General features: G+C 41.4%; 1 protein-coding gene across 1 annotated transcript in view; it reads right to left on the bottom strand.

The window, feature by feature from the left end:
• XK (X-linked Kx blood group antigen, Kell and VPS13A binding protein) overlaps positions 1 to 11,003 on the bottom strand; it is a 48,813-nt gene extending 37,810 nt beyond the window's left edge. The window contains exons 1-2 of the mRNA XM_007127772.4: positions 10,618 to 11,003; positions 3,361 to 3,623 (exon numbers count right to left, since the gene is read on the bottom strand). Coding sequence (XP_007127834.2) covers positions 3,361 to 3,623; positions 10,618 to 10,862 — 508 coding nt within the window. The 5' untranslated portion in view covers positions 10,863 to 11,003. The remainder of the gene's footprint in view (positions 1 to 3,360; positions 3,624 to 10,617) is intronic.
• Positions 11,004 to 17,666: the final 6,663 nt, after the last annotated feature.

Raw genomic sequence — 17,666 nt, 5'->3', positions numbered from 1 at the left:
CACTGACTATGGGGGAAAAAAACTCTCCAATAGTGTATGATTCCACTTATATGAAATATGTACAATAGGCAAATCCATAGAGACAGAAAGTAGGTTAGTGATAGCCAGGGTCTGGGGAGGGGAAATGAGGAGTGACTGCTAACAAGTATGGGATTTCTTTTCTAAGTAACGAAAATATTCTAAAATTAGATAGTGGTGATGGTTACACAACACTGTGAATATCCTAAAATCTACTGAATTGTACTCTTAAAATGGTGAATTTTATGTTATATGCATTATACTGCAATTAACAAAAACCTCTCCAGTGGACCACGTGGCCGGCTCCACCTCCCCTCTAAGCTCTGCCAAGGCCAAATTCATCAATGTTTGCTCAGTGAGCATAGAATCAGAGAGAAGGGGTTATATAGACTTTGAAAGTTGAATGGGGTCAGGTTCTGATGGACTTCATGTCCCTCTCCTGTCAAGAATGGACATTTCTATCGGTCTGGACACATGGTGTGGCAGATACTGTTAGCTGCCCACTCAATATCCATTCCTCCTCTTATAGTTTAAGAAAACATAATTTCCTTGTGGGTGGCAAGGGGCCCAACCCTGGGCAGGTTGTGACTAGTCTAGTCCAGTGTTCCCAAACTTTGCTGAAGATAAAAATTACATGGAGCATTTATTTAAAAAACAAAAGAGAAAAAATCAAGAGACATATCGTAGGCTCCCATTCCATACCCAGCAAATCACAATTTCCAGGTTATCTGTAGATTTTTAACAGGCCCCCCACCACCTCCTGTGACTCTAATCAACATCAGCGAAGTTGAAGGAATGCTGCTGTAAGCCACTGGTGGCAATCATTTCTATGCCCAGCTTTCCTAGCATTTCTTGCACCGAGGTGACCACGTGACCAGTCCTGGTCAATGAGACCTAAATAAAGTCTATTAGGGAGGTTTCTAGGAAAACTTTTACTTACTAATAAAGGAAGAAAGACACTCGCCCTTCTGCCTTCATCCCCTCTTTCTACTTTGAATGCAGCTATGAGGATTCTATGCAGTAGCAACCCAAAAGAAAGGCCAATGGAATTTCAGGAACATCAACTTTACCATTGTGAGCAGCTGATATAATGCCAGCAACGGCCTAACTCCAACTTCATCTTAGATAAGCAAAATAATGGGTTGTTTAACCTTGTAGTCAAGTGTTTACTCCTTGCACCAAATGCATTCCTAATCATATGATAGATATTGCCAATGTTTGCCTCTGTGACACACCCCAGCCTCTCCTCCAATTATAACTGCCTTTCCCCTTCCGGGTGAGGGATCCCTTCCTCAGATATGTTAAGGCAGTGATTAGGGTTAGTCAAAACCTATACAAATGGCAGTCATCTATATTTTTAAGAGGACCATGCCCACTTCCTTTCTCTCTATATATCTGATTGATCGTTTAATTCTCAGAGGACTTATTCCAAGTTCTTGGGGGGCATGTCACAGATATTCTTCGTGACACTGACATTTTATGAGATATCTCATATTTTATGAGACAGACATTTCATTTTCCTGAATAGGATTCTGTCTGAAAAACTGTAACTAGGGTTGGCAAACTTTCTGTAAAGAGCCAGACAAGTAAATACTTTATGCTTTGTGGACCATACTTTCTCTGTTGCAACCATGCAACGACTCAACTCTGCTAAAAAACAAAAAACAAAAAAAGCAGACATAGAGAACAGGTAAATGAAAGGGTGTGACTGCATTCCAATAAAATTTTATTTACAAAAACAAGCAGTGCCTGATTACACCCATGGGCTGCTGTTTGCCAACTTCTGAACGAAAAGACAATCTTCATTTTCAACAACTTGAGAAAAAAATTGAATCTACTTGTAAAAATCAAATAGGTTATCACCACATCTCTTGCTGTGTTCCTGCCACATAGAAAAATAATGAACTGGGAAAAGGGTATAGTGGCATGCAGAGGACTCACCTTGGTCAATGCCCATTCTAGTTATAAGTCCTTAGAGAACAAGGATGCTGCTACATTTATTGAGCACCTACTGTCTACCTGGGGCTGTGGGAGGCATTTTCACATAAATGTTAATCCACCAAGGTCCAAGATCTCAACCTAAAGTCCTGATATATCTTAAGAATCATAGTCACTCTGAGGTAACCTGGATAAGGGATACAGTTGTAACATGCAAATATCCTGTGACCCAGCCATAAATTAAAGTCATTTTACCATCCAGCCTAGATCATAGGCAGAAAGAGGATAATACTGAGGGAAGTGAAATTAATGAGTGATTTATTTTAAAAGATTCCCGTTTCAGTGCTTTCTTAAATATATGTATTTTTTCAGCCTAAGGCTTTTAACTCACTTTTGTTTATCTATACAGCAAAACTTACCAGAATATCTGGTTTTCATTTACTAATAATATTAATATTTGTGAAGGATTATTTCCTCTTTTCATATGAAGGTTTTTTGCTTGTGTCCAATGCATGTACAGGTTTTTTCTTTAAAATTTGGCTTAATCAAAACCTGCCCTCAATTTGATGATGTGAGAATAGCCCAAAGGCTAGAGAACTGTGTTCATTTTAAAGCTGAGATACCTATTAGAACTTCAAGAAAACAGGAGAGTGCTCTTGATTCCCTCATTCACCACAAAGAAGCTCTTACAACCAACTGTGTCTCAGCTGGTTTACAACTATCACTGAATGACAGAGGCAAAATCCAAAGAGGCACAGCCTCTGGCGGGTGTATTTTCAGCCTACGGCAAGTTGTATTTTCCAAATGGTCACAGCAGTGAACTTCTAGAACTCTGCCATTCCCCAACAAAAGTCAGAGTTTCCTTTCCTCCCTTTCCCTTGAACCTCTACATGATTCCTGACTGCTTCAACAAAGAAAATGCAGCAGAAGTGATGTTGCATGACTTCCAAAGCTGGATCACGAAAGGGATACTCTACCACCTGGCCCTCTCTCACTCTTAGGATACTTGCCCTTGAAAGCAGCCACCATGCTGTGAGGAAGCCCAAACTAACCTACAAGGAGAGATGAAGTGGAGAAGATCTGAAGCCCCGAGCAACAGCCAGCATCGACCGTAAGAAATGCGAGTGAACGAGTCCTCAATGGATTCTAACTCTGCATCTTTGAGCCACCCCAGCTAATACACAGTGGAGCATAGGTGAGCCCTTTTGAGCCCTGCCTAAAGTGCAGATTCATAAGCAAAATAAACGTCGTTATTATTTTAACTATGTTTTGAGCTTAGTAACTGGAACACAGATTTAGGATTGAATGCACATATAAACGAATTTCGCCTAAAACAAAATAAACCTTATGTTTTGCTCTCCACTTTGATTCCCAAATGCAAATAGAAATAAAAAATATACATACATCTTCCGATAGTGACGTTCTGCTGCAGGGCGCTTATATACAGCTGCAGGGTCAGCTGAGGGGCTGAGCCCAGGAAAGCCTGGATCACTGATGCCCGGCTGAACGCAGATCGGTGGGTGAATAGCTTGCCCTCTGCCTGGCCCACTTCCTTCTCAATTTCCTCTGAGAGGCCATTTTTTGGCATCTGTCGCTTCTTGGTGATGCTGACATAAGGCTCTTCGATGTGGCTTGACTGACAATAGATGCAGAAGACTTCAAAACACCTGGAGACAAACCAGCAAGTCATGATGATCAGAGGCAGACAGGATTCTGTCTTTTCTCAGTTACCCTGCTTTCACTTAGCCTGATTCTCAAAGCCTTGACTTGGTTACTCTGAACTGTAGCCCCTCCTCTAAAATCATCCTCTCTAAGGACCAGTTCTGAGCACGCAGTCCTCTTGAGGCCCTCCACCAGGCCAACTGGCCTGAGTGTGAAGCAAATTCAGAGGTGACACCGAAGGCCACTGAGGCAAGGAAACCAAGTAGAGAATGGAATGGGAAGTGGTTCAGGCTCCAGAGCCACAGAAAAACATTCCATTTCCCTTCCTGACACATATTAGCTGTGCAGCCCTGGACAGGTAATTTAACCCAAGCCCTTTCCCTCAATTACAAAGCAGAGATAAAACCTACTTTGCTGCACTGTTATGGAGATAATACAGTATATGGGTATGTGTGTATGCATGTATATACACACACACATATATATATGTATGTATATATATATATGCACATATATTTTTTTTTCCCATCCAATAGATGTCCCAAATCACATCAGTTAAATCAGCAGCTACGGGACTTCCCTGGTGGTGCAGTGGTTAAGAATCCGCCTGCCAATGCAGGGGACACGGGTTCAAGCCCTGGTCCAGGAAGATCCCACATGCCGCGGAGCAACTAAGCCCGTGCGCTACAACTACTGAGCCTGCGCTCTAGAGCCCTTGAGCCACAACTGCTGAGCCCGCGCACCACAACAAGAGATGCCACCGCTCGCCGCAACTAGAGAAAAGCCCGCGGGCAGCAACGAAGACCCAACGTGGCCAAAAATAAATAAAATAAAATAAATAAATTTTTATATATTAAAAAAACCCAGCAGCTATGGTTGGAAGATCCCCCAGTACAGAGCAGTTTCCCATCTAGAATTCCCCTGGAAGACCACATTACCATCTCTGCTCTCTTAAGCCTTTACGGGACATGACTAAAGTCAATCATGCCTGGAAGCTTGCCAGCTCTGTCTTATCTATGGAGTTTCAAGCCTGCCCTAGGGATGGCACCTTAAGCAGTCACCGTTCTAGACGGATAGAGTACCTGGCTTTTAAAATTGGATTTCCCTCTTTAGGTAATGATATGGATATTGAAGAGAGGAAGAGTACTGACGTATACGATTTATACACACACTCTCACAAATTGATTGAGGGATTGATAGAGGAACGGATAGATGTGTGAAAAAAAACGTTAACTGTAGAATCTAGGTGACAAGTACTTGGGTGTTCACCGTGCAATTCTTTCAAGTTGTCTTCTGTATGTTTGAAAATTTTCCTAACAAAATGTTGGGAAAAAATATTTTTTTCCTAGGAATAAGAAAAATGTTCATGGCCTTAGGTTTAAAAATTGTTAAAGGACATTTTTTCCCCAAACGTGCATTTTTATAACAACCTTATAATGCTGCCAGAAGATTTTATGGCTTCGTTTATTTTATTGAGTATTGTTAACTTTGTACTCTCACCTGGAGGCAACCAGGGCAACAAGAATACATGCATAATTCGATATAATAAAATAAAACCTGATGTAAGAAACGAAATGCAGGAACTTCTTTAGTGAGTACAAAGTGGATATATTTTGTGATTATTATCTTTGTTCATCTGTTCCTGAGAGAAAAAAAGGTACGTAGTAGTATGGGGGGAAGGGGAGGGAGAGCGACAGCCAATTGTCTGCTACATTTTGTCCACTGGGGTCATGGACACTTTATTACATGAAAACATGTAAAACAGCATGGACCAGCTTGTTCAGCTGAAAACAATGAACTTCAAGGTTCTGAGTTCAAGTCCAGCTGATCCAACTGAATTTGTTCTGAGGAAAAACTCAAATCTATGACTGAGGACTGTTTGAGGCCTAGCGACTTTACACTGTTGGACCACTGACCACAACAAGGACTAGAAGACAGAATAAACTGACCATCTTCTTTATTTTCAAATATGTGATGAATGCAGATGCACTCTGCTAAGTGCTGTGGGGAACGCAAAGATAGCTGGATGCCCGCCTCATTCACAGGTGCTCACAATCTAAGCAAGAATATGGGACCTATACATAATAAGGATAATAAATAATTAATACAACTAATATTTATATAGCACTTTCAGTTTATAAGATATTTCTCATATATTTACTCACTTAGAAAGCCTACTGCAAAAATTTGAAACATACCATTATTTGTAATAGCAAAATTCTGGAAATACTCTAAAGGTCCTCAAATAAAACAATGATTAAATAAATCCTAATATGTGTATTCAATGAAATATTATCCAGTCCTTAAAATTGACAGTATACACATACATATACTGATATATAAAAATGTTTCCTATATTTGGTAAGCAAAAGGAGTAAATTACAATGGAATATATACAGAAAATTCCATTTTTAATAAAAATAAAATTATATATATATACATACACACAAATCACACACACATACACACATATACACATAAATAGAGAAGTGCCTGAGCTGGCTCATACTGACTTATGAGACAATTAAATAGTTTGGAATTTTTTTTTTTTGGCTGCATTGGGTCTGTGTTGCTGCACATGGGCTTTCTCTAGCTGCGGCGAGCGGGCTTCTCATTGTGGTGGCTTCTCTTGTTGCAGAGCACGGGCTTCTCATTGCGGTGGCTTCTCTTGTTGCAGGGCACGGGCTCTAGGCACACGGGTTTTAGTAGTTGCAGCATGCGGGCTCAGTAGTTGTGGTACGCAGGCCCTAGAGCACGCGGGCTCAGTAGTTGTGGCTCGCAGGCTCTAGAGCACAGGCTCAGTACTTGTGGCACATGGGCTTACTTGCTCTGCAGCATGTGGGATCTTCCCGGACCAGGGATTGAAGCCCTAGAGCACGCGGGCTCAGTAGTTGTGGCTCGCAGGCTCTAGAGCACAGGCTCAGTACTTGTGGCACATGGGCTTACTTGCTCTGCAGCATGTGGGATCTTCCCGGACCAGGGATTGAACCCATGTCCCCTGCACTGGCAGGCGGATTCTTAACCACTGTGCCACCAGGGATGCCCAATAGTTAGGAATTTTGTGAGCCAGTTCTTAAACAACTTTGTAACTTGAAATAGGCCATAATGGAAATATTTAAATCATAGAAATCAGCAAACACTGCAAACCAGGGCTTCCACCCCCGCCCTGCCACCCCCCCCCCAGACAGTTTACGGTTTACCAGCTTACCACTGTAAAAATATTAGTAAGGATATACAACAAAACATTAAGAACTGTTTTCTTTAGTTAGCTGTTTTCTTTAGTTAGAACTTTAAAATTTTTTAGTTGTGTTTATCTGTTTTCTGCCCTTCTGTCGTTTCAACAAATATATTTTACTTGAATAATAAAATCAAGCTGAGAATTTTTAAAGACTAAAACAAACAAACAAGTGAAACACCAGCACGTGTTAAGAGCTGAGTGAATAAAATGAAGGTTCAGAGGCAAAAGCAATTCTCTGGATGCTGAGGAGGGGCTGTGTTTAATGGAAAGCATTTGCAGTCTACCAATGGAAATGAAAGTAGGTCCCAGAAGGAGCTAATCACAGAGGTGGCCCTGAAACCCAGGTGTACCCCCTTGCAATCCACTGTTTTTCCCAACTAATAAAAATCTTAGCACAGAGTTTCATATGTAGTAGGTGTTTAATAAATTTGTGAAAGGCCCCCTAAGACTTCTGCTATTTGCCACTACTGGTTAAGAAAACTGATAAGAAACACACTCTACTATTCTTCTTGGAATTCTGCAAGACTCATACAATTACTCCAAATGCTTTTTGTTTTGTTTTGTTTTGTTTTACTTGAGAAGTTGTCTAAATGTAGCCATAAATTAAGTATTTTCATCAAAATCATTCAAGGTAGTTTTTCAGTATTGTGTAGACCAAGGTTTGGCAAACATTTTCTGTATTTACAAAGAGTAAATATTTTAGGCTCTGCAGGCCCTGGTCTCTATTGCAACTACTCAACTCTGCCACTGTAGTGCAAAGGCAGCCACAGACTACACAGAAATGAATGAGCATGGCTGTGTCCCAATAAAACTTTATTTACAAAAACAGGCCATAGGGGGATTTCACCTGTGGGGCATAGTTTGCTGATTCCTAATGTAGGTAATCAGCAGGATGATCTATTTTTTTTTTTCCATTTTATGCCATTTTTTTTGTACGAACCCGTGTACCCTGCATCGACAGGCCCACAGTGGAAGGAGTTTATTCCTTAGCTGAAACCATGCATGTTGGTGTCAGCACAAATAATCTGTGGTACCAGAGACCCTCTAAGGTAGTTAATAAAAACACATTTTCAAAAGAAATACTGATTATGATTTCCTATACGCCACGTTATCTTCCTATGACACACATGCTCTGAGAAGCTACACAAGAACCAAACTGGTTAAAAAGAAAGAAAAGCCACTTGCATAATCTCACTGAGCCTCAATTCTCAACTGTAAAAAAAAGATAATGACAGTTAGCTCACAAGGTTTTACAGTGGATGGAATTAAATACTGTATGTAAAAGCACTTTGCAAGCAACAACAAGAAAACTCTTCAAATTTAGGCTATTATTATTTTAAAGTCTTTTGAAAGTTTACTAAAGAGAGAAGTACAATGGTGAATCATTTTGCAATGTTCTATAAAAAATACTAGACTCACAGATATAGAGAACAAACTAGTGGTTACCAGTGGGGAGAGGGAAGGGGGAGGGCCAATATAGGGGTAGGAGATTAAGGGGTACAAACTATTAGGTATAAAATAAGCAATAAGGATATATTGTACAACATGGGCAATGTAGCCTATATTTTATAATAACTATAAATGGAGTATAACCTTTAAAATTGTGAATCACTATATATTGTACACCTGTAACTTATATAATACTGTACATCAACTATACTTGAATAAAAAAATTACTAGAACTTCTTAGCTTTTACTTTATTTCATTTTATTTTTTTTTAGCTTTTACTTTATAAAGCCAGATTTTTATGTACCATTTTTCCTCACTATACCAGTGAAGAATGGGGGAAAATTCCTTGAACCTGTAACTCATTTATATTTACTCCTTCTCCCAGTTAATTTAAAAAATTAACATAACTGTAAAAGAATGAAAAACAAATTTCGCTGTTGTTAAGAGGTGCTTTTCCCCACTCTGGTTTTCCAGAATATCTGTTATCATTCACAGTAAGACTGTCCTTAAAATAGAAAAAAATAAATTCAAGACATTATTCAATGTTCGTATTGTTCCAAACTAGGCTTAATGAGGAAACAACCCTTCAAACTGCAACTACAGTTTTAAATATAAGACTGATATAAATGAAATATGGTGCTCTCCCAATGCCTCCCTAAAGAAGGAGTGGGGCCTAGTTTGTAGTCTTTAGCCCATAATCATTACAGTGTAATGTAATGCAGCTGAACTGAGTGAACTCAAAAACATCATCTCACCTAAAAAGAAAGTGAGTTTGGTTAGTTAGTACCCACCCCAAATTAAACAGAGCTAAATTATCCCAAAACAGTTTTAAAATATTACTAAGTCCAATCGGTAAGAAGGGAAGAGAGACTCTCCTTTGTTTGGGGGAAATAATTTTGATCTTTATGTGAAGCTGATGTCTTAGAGTTAGAATAGAATCAAACAGTCAGCAGGAAGAACTTGCAATAAGATATTAAGTCACGTTAATACACAACATCAAGTTGCTTTTCTTTTCATCTGGAAGCTAAGAGGCTTGGAACCACATTTTGCGTATCTCAGCATGGGTCCAATATCTTCTTGAAAGAAATCAGCTGCATTAGAATGAAAGCGCCCTTGTTAACGGAAGCGCGTTGTTTATTCCTTTGTTTTTTATGTTTTATTTTGTTTTTCCCCCCAAAAGACAATGACCCAAAAGACAATGACCTATTCAGAATTTTCTGGAAATAGGTCTCTTTATGGTGTTGAAACTTTATTTATAGTTGAGAAGTTATCTCTCCAGCACCAAACTTTTTCTTTCTTTAATAAAGTTAAAATATTTTTACTGTAAAAACTGAAACATGTAGAAAAGTATAATAAAAGAGTAAATGATGCACTTTTCTATATTTTTCAGGAGAAAATGAAAATCACCCATAACTCCATCATCCAGAAATTACCACTCTTGCGTCTCTGGCCTTTCCACCTCTTCTACCACCTACATCTAAAGTTCAGTATTATAAATTTGTTTCTAATCCAGATAGAAACCCTTTGTTTTGCTTTTCCTACAGAGATGAAAGATATCAAAACAACACATTTAAAACTCTCTTCATGGTCCTTAGATAAGCCAAACTCTACTTCATTACCAGGAATTTCTTTTTCTACTTGCTTTGTGTTAATACAACTTAATTTACAGAAATGTCACTAACAGTTTTTCTTAACGCCCAGGAAGTGCTGGGGTCTTCATGGCACTTGTGTTCCAACTTCATTGACTGCGTTTAGAAGTTTGGCAGGGCCCCGAAGACATTTCTACAACCCCGTATGTTCCACATCCGAGAGAAAAGAATAATGCGTGGATTTCTAGAGTCATGTATGTCATGTATGAGAATTACGTAAGTTAATATTTGTAACACGCGCAGAACAGTGCCTGGCACACTCCACGTGTTTGATCAATTTAAATTCAATCAGCTGTATACACTTCTACTCTAACGGCCATTTAGAACCCACTTCCTAAGGGCCCGTCACGACACAAACTCATCCTGCCAGATCCCACCTGATCTCAGGGAAAGCATGTCTTTTATGAGGTCAAAGTGTATAAAACTGACCTTTCTGTTCGTCAAATTCAGTTGCCTATCAGCAATTTCCTACGCTCGCCCCTAACAGGAAGGCGGTACGCCCCGGCTCGATTCCCACTCTCCCAGGTTCCTGTCGCATTCCTGTGACAGCGACGGTGGAGCTCAGGAGCCGAGCGGGCCGGCCTGGGCCCAGTCCGCGACTCCGGCCACCTGTCCCCTCCCTCCGGGAGGCCCGACCCCACCGCCGGGGGTCCAGCACGCACCTGAAGAGTGGCCCGAGCTGTAGCAGGTGCAGCAGCAGCACGAGCGGCCGGTCGCGGCTGAAGTCGCGGTGCACGAAGAGGAGCGTGAGCTGCACAAGGGCGCAGGGCAGCAGTGAGAAGAGCAGCGTCAGCGCCTGCCACATGCCGTCCCCGCCCGAGCGGTAGGTGCTGCTCAGGTACAGCGCCGCCGTCGTCTCGGCCACGAAGAGGAACACGGACGCCAGCACCGAGCCCGGGAATTTCATCTCCGCGCGTCAGCGGCGCGCACCGGCGACAGACGCGGTAGCGGTGGCGGCGGCGGCGGCGGCGGCTGCCCCGGGGGCTCCCGGCATGCCCGGCCCCAAATGCTCCCGCGCTTTACGTTGCCCGCCAAGGGCGCGAGACCCGGGCCCTGGAGCTGGGCCTGGGGTCAAGCAAGCCGGCGGGGCCGGGGCGGGGCGCGCGGCCGGGTCGGGACACGCCCACGCGCACCGTGCGCAGCCCGCGCGCCTCAGCGCCCGCCGCGTCTCTGCGGTGACGATCCGTGGGCAGGCCGCGAACCCGCGCCCAGCTACGGCCCGCGCCGAGTCCCACAGGAGGCGGCGGGCGCCGCCGGCCCCGCGCGCAGCCGCTGGGTCCTAGAGCCCTTTGGTCGGCGCTCGCCTGGGAAACCGTCACATCCCTTCGAAAACCCGCAGCCCATGGGGCCCCGAATCGGTGTCAGGATGCCTTTCCAGCCCAGTCTCTATTTTCTGGACCTAAATAACGCCTAATTCCTCAAAGGACCGGCGTTTCCGGTCACTTAAAAATAAGCAGACCACACAGATGCTTTTCAAAGTACAAGTGTATTATCACGCACCCAGGATGTACCTTTTCACTGGGCCAAGTCTGAAGCATTGCTTCCAAGGTGAAAGAGCATCAGTGATAATCCCTAGGAGCCAACGCTTTCTTTCCCAGAAAAACTGCCTTCAAAAATTTATTCCTCTGTGGGCTTCCCTGGTGGCGCAGTGGTTGAGAATCTGCCTGCCAATGTAGGGGACACGGGTTCGAGCCCTGGTCTGGGAAGAACCCACATGCCGCGGAGCAACTAGGCCCGTGAGCCACAACTGCTGAGCCTTCGCGTCGGGAGCCTGTGCCCTGCAACAAGAGAGGCCGCGATAGTGAGCGGCCCTCGCACCGCGATGAGGAGTGCCCCCCGCTCTCCGCAAATAGAGAACGCCCTCGCACAGAAACGAAGACCCTACACAGCCAAAAATAAAAATAAATAAATAAATAAAAATTAAAAAAAAATATATATACACATATATTCCTCTGTAACTGATTAAATCAGCCAGGCGAAGACCAGGACCTAATAAGGAAACGGTTTTCTAGCCCATGCCATATCTCCCTCTACTTGCTGCCGTGTGCCAGCCCCAAGACTAACACAGTTCCTTTTCACTTATTGGAACTGTGACAATCTTCTGGACATCAGGATGGGGTCAGCCCACCCTTGTCGCTCAGAGCTTGAGCAGTCACTAAACCTGTCTACAACTCGGGTTCTAACTGTTCCATAAGAAACTGGACTTGAATAATTGCAAGATCCCTTTCCCTGCTGAAATTAGGTGATTTCATCCATCTTCAGGCATCTCTGGCATTTTTCTATTTAGGAATATGATGGAAACACAAATAAAATGTGAAGATTCAGTAGGAATCAAGACAAAAATTGTAGAGAGAGAGAACATGAAGGGCTGTTTTTCTTCATACTTCTGTGGCATGGGAAAATCTATTTATAAGAGTTAAGGGGAGGGGGCTTCCCTGGTGGCGCAGTGGTTGCGCGTCTGCCTGCCGATGCAGGGGAACCGGGTTCGCGCCCCGGTCTGGGGGGACCCCGCGTGCCGCGGAGCGGCTGGGCCCCGTGGGCCATGGCCGCTGAGCCTGCGCGTCCGGAGCCTGTGCTCTGCAACGGGAAGAGGCCGCAGCAGAGGGAGGCCCGCATACCACAAAAAAAAAAAAAAAAAAAAAAAGAGTTAAGGGGAGGTATTCAGCTCACAGCTAAGTGCCAGGCCCATTCTCTAAAAGGATTACTAATATCTATTTATAGAACCCAGCAGGTCATCATGTCCTGGATTAAGATACACACACTGTCACAAGAACAGAATAGGCAGCAACACTCCGCAGAGTATTCGTGTAATATTTTATTTGACACTGTCTTAAGTGTTAAAGGAAAAATTAATTTGTAGCTTAAACTTATTAGAGCACGCTCAATATTTAGCATTAGATTTTATTTTTAAGGCAAAGGATTATCACAGGTTTTATATTATTATGTAAACTGTACATAAATATGCGGGGGGCAATAAGCCAATAAATAACGTTGCTTGAAACACTACAGAGTCCAGTTTATGGCGTATTATTTTCTACAGTACAAAACACAGAGAACACATTTGGAAAGATCACAGTGTTCAGAACATTGTAACAGCAGTTTTAAAGACAGTGAGGTGCATCTCTAAGCTTCTGACTCAACCCTGCTTCCCAAGAGATTTCTCTATACCATGCACTGACTGTGAGCAAGTCCCCCACCTAAGGGGAGGCAACATCAACTGACTGTAGCACTTCCCCTTCCAGGAACAACCAATAACAAAGAATCTGATGAGTGTTGGCAAGTTGATACTTTTCAGTCTGCACACCAGCTAACTTGCCCCAGTGACTATGTCTTTATGTATTATCGTTTGCCATTTTGTTCTTGAGAATAATGTATACATTCAAGCTTATGATTGCTAGTTTCCCTGTCAAATACCTAAATGGATTTTGACTAAAGATCAACTGAATGTCACCTATTGCATTATACTTTCTTGCTTGGACTGAAATACCCATTATTTTCTTAAAATATTATATACACAATAATAGACAGCTAGAAAGTGGTTTTTTACTATAATAATATGTAATATACCAGAATACTTGAGAATTTGGTTTTAATATAAAATACAGTACTACAGCATTTTGTGATATGGCAAAATATCTGACAGAATGTTCTGCTCTAAATTTAGATCTAACTGCTACAGATATGTCTTTGAAAGCGCTTCAAAGTACCCCTGAAGAAATATAATAATTAGCAATAGGTCGTAGAACCTGTTTTTGGCAAAAAAGTCATTTTTGAAGAAGCCTCTCATTTTGTGTGCAAGACTTTCAACATTTTAGTTATATACAACACATAAACTGGTGTGGGATTTAATGCTATTGGAAATTAGAATTTTAAAGTCATGATAACTAATCTGTATTATTTGGTGTATTTTAAAATAAATTTATGTTTTTAACTGCATTTGTGCTGAGGCAAATGTAAAGAGTACAATTTTATTAATAATATGAATTTATTGAGCAGTTCTTCAAAATTCAATAGTACTTTAAATAATAGTATATATTCATTCCTAAATATAGTTAGGAATAAGCAGTTATAGTCTATGGACAGATTATTCTTTTGCATCCCCACCAAATAATTAAGGAATTACACTAGTTTACTAGTGAATGTGAAATGTATCATTAGAGAGGTGAGCTTTTTTTTTCTCCAATGATACAATCATATTTCTGTAAGTATTGTGAATTGTGCAAAAAAATCTTTTTGGTGAAGTAAATTCTATTCACTTGGGAAATGCACATTCCAAAACTAGCACGTGGTGTTTGACTATTCCCCAGTATATGGCTTTGCTAAATGATTTCCCCTAATAATTGGATTCTACAAAATCCATTAAAAAAATTTGTGTTAATTTAGCGCCATTAAATCCATGAGACTAAAATTCAGACTTCTTTTCCAAGTAGAGCTCCCCCAGATGTTCAAAGTTGGGAAGGCTGTTGTTACCTTTTTAGGGAATGGACTGCCCTTCCTAATCAGACAGATTCTAAAGGCAAACTTTTGCACTTAGAACGTTCCACTGCTACTTCTGGAAAGTCTATATGAAACTCATGGTATAATTTGCGTTTTCAAGAGCGAAGGGATTCTACTGCTACTAGAGTCTTCAGAAGACATCTCTAATATTGAAATACTAAAGTGCTAAAAAACGAGACAAAACAGATCATTTAAATCAATCTTATTTAAATACATCCACATATAAGCATTATACAGTCAACTTGGACCAAATTCAGCGACAGAAGTTATTTAACTGGTAATTGCCGCTTAAGTACAGATCGTAAAACAAAACTTACGGGGGCAGCGTCAGAGGTCCCACTAAAACAAAGGCAAAAAGATCATTTGCTAAATATTGACAGTTGTCAAGTATAGTGTATATCTTCTTCAAACTGATTGCTGTCACAACTACTTTAGACACTTTACAATAACAGTACACATTAAAGCATGTAAATTAACACCACACACAAAATATTTTTTTAAAAAGCATTAGCAGGAACAGTATTACTCTACTTATGAAACTGTATTCCGTGTTTACACATATACACATTCAGATGTTTCTCCCCTCATCTTTGTAGAGTGTTCTTCATTTCTGAAAGAATGAGAGGAAGGTGTGTATTTGGGTACTTTCTGAAAATCTGTCCATGTACAAGACATTACAGCCATCTGCTGCTTTCAATTTAGTAGGTGGTTCTAGATCAAGAAGACATATCTTGGCTGTCAGGTGATTCTGAATACAAAGAATAAGTAGAGATAGGCTCTGAAAAGAGTGGAGGAGGGGAAGACACAGTTTTCCTTACGCAGAGACACTTGTGGCCATTTCCAGAATTCTTGTCCCCAAAAGTGTAGTAAAGAATGACCTCAGGTTTTTGTGAGGGCAAGATAATTAATAGGGATAAATACTCAGGGACAGAACCATTGTTCTGGTATCTTTCATGGGCCTGGCGGGGTGAGCGCGGGGAGGCAAGGGGTGTTAGAACACCTCGGGAGGAAAAAAAATATTATAAGCATAACATAAATGTGCCATGCCAGACTAACCATGTTGTTATAGTGGTAGCTGGGTAACAGTCACACGCAGGAGGTGGAACCTTACAGACACAGAAGTCAACTTCCAATAGGCTCCTTTACCCAAGAGAGTTTTCTCAGTCTGTGCTATGTTAGCACACCATGTAAATCTCCAAAAGGGGGTACAAGAAGAGAACTTTCCTAACTTATTTCATCATCGAATCTCTTTTTCCACAGGGCAGCTGTTGATGCTAGTGTCCTACACTTGGGGAAACACCACAGTACTCAAGTAACATGTAGCATTTGGTTTCCATTTTCTCTTGCAACAACAAAAATACACATACGCTGTAGGAGGAACTTCTCAATACTGTGAAACAGCAGAGGGATGCTAGCACTGCTGTCCAACGCAACAGCCAACCCACATGTGGTTCTTGAGCACTTGAAGTGTGGCTAGTCCAATTGGAGATGTGTAGTTAAGCGTAAAATACCAGATTTTGAAGAGTCAGTACCAAAAACTGTCAAATATCTCATTTAATAACTTTATATTGATTACATGTTGAAAGGATAATATTTTGGATAGACTGAGTTAAATCAACTACATCATTAAAGTTAATTTCACTTTTTTTGCCCTTTTAATGTGGCTGCTAGAAAATTTTAAAACTACACATGTGGCTCACATTTGCGGCTCTATTTGTGAAACTCACATCTGTTCTCTTCTACAAGATGGCTACTAACGGCTTTAACCTGGCAGCAGAAGTTTTAATGAAAATGAATGCTTAAGATACACAACTCGAAGTATAGCTAGAGCCCTCATTAATTTCGTGGCAATTTATTAGAGAGCAGTTAACACACAATGAAGAGCCACTCATTAATGTTTACGCTTGCATATATCTGTTCATTCAGATACATCTCCGAGCTAAATGTGGGGTTTTATTCCATATGTGATTCTGACTCTAAGTCAGTCTCTCTCCCTCCCTCTCTCTCTGTTTCACACTCACACAGACACACACACAAACTATCTCCTATAAGGACAAAAAAAAAAAAAAAACCCAAACAGGAAACAAACAGGAAGTCCTTGCAAAATGTGTTTTCACAGTCTTTGGCAGTCAAGGCTCGTGTATCTTTTTCCCTCTCTCCCTCTCCTTCCTGGATATTGTGTGTGGAGGAGAAAGGCAAGGAAAGAAAGGGTCATCTGCTCTTTTAATCATGCTATTCACCAACCCCCACCCCTGGCAAAGAATAAAAATATGGATGATTTGGTTTTCATTTTAAATTATTTTTTCAAATTCTGTTCAGGGGGGTAATGGGTACACAAACGCAAAAGAGGTGCAGGAAATTCTGCAGATAAGGGACTTTGCCATTTGTGGAGAAGTCCACGTGGAAATGACAAGGTTCAGTACTTTGAGAAAATAAAAACAAATATATTTTCCACCCCACAGGCATCATCCATCAGGCCTCAATTCATTACCACTTGCAATTAAAGAAACAAGGAGAAAAAAAAAAAAGAAACAAGGAGAGAGGGCACCCTCCCCCAGTATGAGATTTATGATCGTGCAGGAGGCCCAGATATTTAATATAGCATGAACTTTGTTTTTTTAATTTTCCCCACAGCAGTACAAATAACATGACCAGGTTTCTTTATGGAGGAGAAGCAGGATAAACGCAGCCGCTGTTCTCCTCTCGTGAACAGCTGCACTCGGCTAGCCTGTCTCGGACCTGTGATCTGACTGCAGAATGGGTCCAACTGCTTCTGCCGCTGACCTTGAGATCGGCCCTTCCACCCAGAGGGGAGTCCAGCCTTCCTGAGCCTGGAGCTCGTAGCTACCAACTGACATGGATGGAAGAGATAAGGAGAAAGTCTGCCCTCCCAGTTGACAGGAGGTCACATGATTAAAGCAGACACAGGAAAAAAAAATCAGAACCTACTATTTAAGGGGAGAAGGACAAGAAGTTGCTGAATCAGGGGTGGTTTGGGATCAGTGGTCCCAGGAAGCAATAAAACCCATGACTAAGATGACTTGTTTTTTTTTAACATCTTTATTGGAGTATAATTGCTTTACAATGGCATGTTAGTTTCTGCTTTATAACAAAGTGAATCAGTTATACATATACATATGTTCCCATATCTCTTCCTTCTTGCATCTCCCTCCCTCCCACCCTCCTTATCCCACCCCTCTAGGGGGTCACAAAG

The sequence above is a fragment of the Physeter macrocephalus genome, chromosome 21 (genome assembly GCF_002837175.3).
Source record: "Physeter macrocephalus isolate SW-GA chromosome 21, ASM283717v5, whole genome shotgun sequence".
NCBI lineage: Eukaryota > Metazoa > Chordata > Mammalia > Artiodactyla > Physeteridae > Physeter > Physeter macrocephalus.
Note: the sequence above shows the minus strand (reverse complement) of the source record. Positions and strands in the feature narration are given on the sequence as shown.